The sequence below is a fragment of the Carlito syrichta genome, unplaced genomic scaffold, assembly GCF_000164805.1.
Source record: "Carlito syrichta isolate Samal-C Ts95f unplaced genomic scaffold, Tarsius_syrichta-2.0.1 Scaffold111640, whole genome shotgun sequence".
NCBI classification, from domain to species: domain Eukaryota; kingdom Metazoa; phylum Chordata; class Mammalia; order Primates; family Tarsiidae; genus Carlito; species Carlito syrichta.
In genome coordinates, this window is record NW_007055736.1 from 42,694 (window position 1) to 48,851 (window position 6,158).

Genomic DNA, 6,158 nt, shown 5'->3' on the forward strand with positions numbered 1-6,158 from the left:
GTGGCCAGGAGCAGCCACTGCACTCCAGTCTGGGCGACCGAGTGAGACTCCAACTCAAAAAAACAAAAAACAAAATATCCTGCTCTCCAAAAAAAAGAAAATGAGTGAAGGATTTGAAGAGATATTTCTCCAAAGAAGGGGAACAAACGGCCAATAAGCACATGACAAGATGCTCTGTCTCACAAGTGATTAGAGAAATGCAAGTCAAAACTACAACGAAATACGCTCACACCCACTAGGACAACCCACTAGGAGAACCCAGACAAGTACTAGTATTCACAAGGACACAGCAAAACTGAAGCTCTCATACACTGCTGTGGGAATAAAATGATGCAGTCACTTTGAAAAACAGTTTGAGCCCTGCATCCGAAAGTTGAATTCAGAGCTGTCATGTGACCCAACAATGAACTCAGCACACATGCGCACGAGATGGAAATCATGTTCACACCAGAACTTGTCTACAGGTGTCGACAACCGCATCATTCGTTGCAACCAAAGAGCAGAGACACCTCAAACTTCCACCAACTTATGCAAATGCAGAATATGGCTTTCATACAGTACACTAACGAGTCATAAATAAGAATGAAGTTTTCCTTGGATGTTCTTTTTTGAGTTGGAGTCTCCTGTCACTGAGGCTGGAGTGCAGTGGCACACCCACGGCCTTGACCTGCTGGGCTCAGGCTAGCCTTTCACCTCAGCCTTCCAAGTAGCTGGAACCACAGACATGCACCACCACTCCCAGCTAATTTTTGGATTGATTATAGAGACGAGGTCTCACCAAGTTGCCCAGGCTAGTCTCGAACCCATGGGCTCAGGCAATCCTCTCTCCTCTGCTTCCCAAAGTGCTGGGATACAGGTGTGAGCCACCACATCTGGCTAGATTTTCTAATTCTGTTGTTTTTTGTTTTAAAGAGCCCAGGTATGGTGGCTCACACCTGTAATCCTAGTACTTTAGGAGGCCAAGGTGGGAGAATTGCTTGAGCCCAGGAGTTCGAGACCAGCCTATGCAACATAGTGAGAACTTGTCTCTACAAAAAATAAAATGAACGGGGCAGGGTGGTGCACACTTGTTTTCCTGCTACTTGGGAGGTTGAGGTGGAAGGACTGCCTGAGCCTTGAGTTCGAGACTGCAGTGAGCTGTGACTGTACCACTGCACTCCAGACTGGGTAACAGAGTGAGACCCTGACTCAAAGAACAAAACGAAAAAGGAATGCAGTACTCACACATGCTACCACATGGAGAAACCTTGAAAATATTATGCTAAGTGAGGAAGCCAGATACAAAAGGCCACATATTGTATGATTCTATTTATAAGAAATGTCCAGAACAGGCGAATACAGAGACAGAAAGCAAATTAGTGACTACCAGCAGGTGGGAGCAGGGACAATGGGAGGTGACAGCGAATGGGTACAGGGTTTTTGGAGGGACGATGAAAATGTTCTGTAATTAGATGTGACAAGGGTGATGGCTGCAGACTTCGGTAATATAATTTAAAAACCATTCAACCGAACACTTTAAAAGGGTGAGTCTTATGGTGTGCAATCTGTGAGAATGCCAAAATCCTGACCAGCAACTTCCCCTAGAGGCAAATGGAATTAGGTGGTGGGAAGCGGCAGAGATTAAGCAAGACTGCTGATTTTTTACTTGGTATGCTTTTTTTGACTTTGCTTGCAGCGCAGTGAGGATGTGTGAAGCTCAGTCTGTGTTTCCCTGAACTATACCACCAAGGCTCCAATTATGTAAACCTAGAAATATTTTACAGAAAAACAATTGTCTACTTAAAAAAATTTCAGGACTCCTAGAAGAAAACATAGGAAACGCTCTTATGTACACCAGAGTAGGCAAGGAATTCTTGAATCAAGTCCCCCAGAGCAAATGCCATAGAAGCTAAGACAGACAAGTGGGACCTCATCAAACTGAAAAGCTCTTGTACAGCAAAAGAAATCATCAAGAGAGTAAAGAGACAACCCACAGAATGGGGGAAAAATATTTGCAAATTATGCACCTGACGAAGGTCTAACACCCAGGACCTATTTTTTTCCTCTTACGTCAGAGTCTCACTCTGTTGCCCAGGCTGGAGTGCAGTGGCACATTCACGGTAACCGAAGTCTCAACCCACTGGAATCAGGCGATCCTTCTGTCTCAGCCTTCCAAGGAGCTGGAACCACAGGCACGCGCCACCATGCCCAGCTTATTTATTTTTTTATTTACTGTAGAAACGAGGTCTGGCCAAGTTGCTCAGGATGGTCTTGAACCCCTGGGCTCAGGCAATCCTCTTGCCTGGGCCTCCCAAAGTGCTGGGATTACAGGTGTGGGCCTCCGTGCCTGGCAACATCCGGGATCTACAAGGAGCTCAACTGAAGTAAAAGGAAAAAAACAAACAACTCCATGAAAAAGTGGGCAAAGGACATGAACAGACACTTTTCAAAAGATAACATATAAGCAGCCAACAGACTCATGAACAAAATGCTCAGCCTCCCTAATTATCAGAGAAAATGCAGATCAAAACTATAAGAGATACCCCCTAACACCGGTAAGAATGGCCACCATTAATAAGTCAAAAAACAACAGATGCTGGCGTGGGTGCAGAGAAAAGAGGGCGCCTCTACACTGCTGGTGGGAGTGAAGGCTAGTTCCACCTCTGTGGAAAACAGTGCAATGACCCCTAAAAGAACGTCCATATGCTCCTGCAATCCCTCTCCTGGGAATACACCCAGAGGAACACAAATTGTTCTACAAAAAGGACACCTACACATACATGTCCACTGCCACACTATTCTCAACAGCAAAAACATGGAACCAACTCTATTGTCCAACGAAAGTGAATTGGATAAATAAAATGTGGGACACATACACAATGGAGTATTACAGTCAGAGAGAGGAATAAAATCATGGACTTTGCAGCAAACTGGATGGAGCTGGAGACCGTCATACTAAGGGACCTAGCACAGAAACGAAGAGCTGAGTCCTGCATGTTCTCACTCACAAGCAGGCCCCGAACATCAGTCACGTGAGCGCAATGGAGCAATGCAAAGTCACAGCTCCTCCAGGGGTGGGAGAAGGACGACACAAGGGTACTTGGGCACCAGGGAGAGGGAGGATCAACTGGAAGCCCGGACTTCACCTGCACGCAGCCTACTTGTGCAGTTCACCCTCACTTACCCCACATTCCTATCACAAAATAAAATAAAAACATCAAGAACCTTGTCATCTTTTCTAAGTTCACAGCATTTTCTTTCTCCTCTTTGCTCAGCAATGAACTATATCCCGGAGCACTTTCCCGGGTGTCACTGAACAGTTTGGCTAATGATTCGTCTTGTGCCAATTCTCCAACTAGATTCCTCCTCCTTAAAGGCTACTATTCTTGTGTAGTGTTGAATAGTTTACATGAACCCTCCCGAGCCTGAAGATACAAAATGAGATTCAGAAAGTTCCAGTCTAAATACTTGCCTATTTGAGGCAAGTACTAAACATATGCTCCCAAGAATACCCGAATATAGTTACTAAAAACATTCAGCTAGGGTACAGATGGCATTCCTTAAACACGAAATGAAAAATCTATACTGCATTCCTGTTTTAGAGTTTGCTGTTGCACACTCCATCATTCAATCTATTCTTGGCACATGTTTATGTTAAGCCAGAACGTCTGTAATTCCTTTCTCACATCTGAATACCTTGTCGATGTATACTGGATAATCGCTTGAAACCAGATTCTGGCATCTTTCTCGATTTCCAATCATCTTTCTGAATTCAAAGAGTCTACATGAAAAAGAAGACAAAAAAGGAAAAAAATCACCTATTATGCCCATTATAATTGAGACTGATGAAGAGTAATTAAAAATTATCAAGTGCAGTTCATAAGCTATATTAAAACTTAATTTTAATCATTAAAGAAAAAGATTAGGCTTGGGTTTTTTCAAACTGGATACATTTCACAGAAAAATGTGAGAAACAACATTGATCAGGAAATAATTAACACCTATATGAGTCAAAATTAAATGCATTCATCCTGAAAGTTTGCTTTCTTAAGTCCAGATTGTCCCATGAGCTACAGTGTATCCAGTTTTACAGCCATTACAAATATCAGGCTACCCCAGAAAATTCAGCCTCTGGAAACTACTACAGTGCTGATCAGCTTCATAATTAAAGTTAAAGATCTAGTTTGTGTTTCTGAGAGCTCTTTATTTTAAAAATCTGAATTATTTAAAAAATATCAAGCCGGGCTCGGTGGCTCAGTCTGTATCCTGCGCCTTTGGGAGGCTGAGGTGAGTGGATTGCCTAGCCTGCGGGTTCGAGACCCGCCTGGGCAGTGAGACCTCATCTCTACAATAAATCAAAAAATCAGCTGGGCGCGGTAGAGCGTGCCTATAGTTCCAGCTACTTGGAAGGCTGAGGGGGGAGGATCGCCGGAGCCCAGCAGGTCGAGGCTGCGGTGGCTGGGAGTGGCCACTGCACTCCAGTCTGGGTGAAAGAGTGAGACTCCAACTCAAAAAAAAATAAAAATAAAAAAAATAAAAAAAATAAAAAATATCCAATTTACTGGGCGTGGTGGCTCAATGCTTGTCATCCCAGTACTTTGGGAGGTAGAGGTGAGAAGACTGCCTGAGCCCATGGGTTCAAGATCAGCCTGGGCAAGCTGGGCTCGGTGGCTCAACCTGTAATCCCGCGCCTTTGGGAGGCTGAGGTGAGTGGATTGCCTGAGCCCACGGGTTCGAGACCCGCCTGGGCAGCAAGACCTCATCTCTACAATAAATCAAAATATCAGCTGGGCGTGGTAGCGCGTGGTAGCACGTGCCTATAGTGCCTATAGTTCCAGCTACTTGGAAGGCTGAGGCGGGAGGATCACCGGAGCCCAGCAGGTCGAGGCTGCGGTGGCTGGGAGTGGCCACTGCACTCCAGTCTGGGCGAAAGAGTGAGACTCCAACTCAAAATAAATAAATAAATAAATAAACATGAAAAATAAAAAATATCCAATTTGCTGGGCGTGGTGGCTCAATGCCTGTCATCCCAGTACTTTGGGAGGTAGAGGTGAGAAGACTGCCTGAGCCCATGGGTTCAAGATCAGCCTGGGCAAGCTGGGCTCGGTGGCTCAATCTATAATCCCGCGCCTTTGGGAGGCTGAGGTGAGTGGATTGCCTGAGCCCGTGGGTTCAAGATCCGCTTGGGCAGCGAGACCTCATCTCTACAATAAAACAAAAAATCAGCCGGGCGTGGTAGCGCATGCCTGTAATTCCAGCTACTTGGAAGGCTGAGGCGGAAGGATCGCTGGAGCCCCGCAGGTCGAGGCTGTGGTGGCTGGGAGCGGCCACTGTACTCCAGTCTGGGCGACAGAGTGAGACTCCAACTCAAAAAAAAAAAAGATCAGCCTGGGCAACATGGTGAGACCTCATCTCTACAATAAGTCAAAAAATTAGCTGGGTGTGATGGCACATGACTGTAGTTCCAACTACTTTGGAAGGATCGCCTGAGTCCAGCATGTCGAGGCTGCGGTGACTGTGAGTGTGACACTCCACTTTAACCTGTGTGACATAGTGAGATTCTGAATCAAAATAAAAAAAAAACGGGCCGTGGTAGCACGCGCCTGTGGTTCTGGCTACTTGGAAGGCTGAGGCGGAAGGATCACTGGAGCCCAGCAGGTCGAGGCTATGGTGTCCGGGAGCGTGCCACTGCCCTACAGCCTGGGTGACAGAGTGAGACTCCAACTCAAAACAAACAAACAAAAAACTCCAATTCATGATAAGGGCTAAAACTTAAGAAAAATAGCTAGAAATACAGAAAAATTACATTTTTCATATAGTTTAATGTTTTATTTGCTGGACAATCACTATATTTGAGAGTAAAAGATTTTATAACTGAAATAAACCTGTAAATGTTTACTAAAACAACAAATTCCAGACACGCATTCAGGGCAAATGCTTACCTCTTGAGGTCTTCAGGTCTTCCCCATCCTCGGATAAAAAGCTTCGTAAGAAGTAGTCTCCGGTACAGAATATCTAACTTGCTCACACCCATTAGCAGCAACCAAACATCTGTAAGATAAAATGTAATATGACTTGAAAATATGTTATTTTTTAATCAAGGCAGCAGGTCAATTTTCTTTTTTCTTTTTTTGAGTTGGAGTCTCACTCTGTCGCCCAGACTGGAGGGCAGCGGCCGC

At 45.0% G+C, this 6,158-nt stretch overlaps 1 protein-coding gene across 1 annotated transcript in view; it reads right to left on the reverse strand.

Annotated features, from left to right (window-relative positions):
- Positions 1-6,024, reverse strand: part of ABHD18 (abhydrolase domain containing 18) — a 35,119-nt gene extending 29,095 nt beyond the window's left edge. The window contains exons 1-2 of the mRNA XM_008070498.2: positions 5,922-6,024; positions 3,676-3,760 (exon numbers count right to left, since the gene is read on the reverse strand). Of these exons, the coding sequence (XP_008068689.1) occupies positions 3,676-3,760; positions 5,922-6,013 (177 nt within the window). The 5' untranslated portion in view covers positions 6,014-6,024. The remainder of the gene's footprint in view (positions 1-3,675; positions 3,761-5,921) is intronic.
- Between the last annotated feature and the right edge of the window lie 134 nt (positions 6,025-6,158).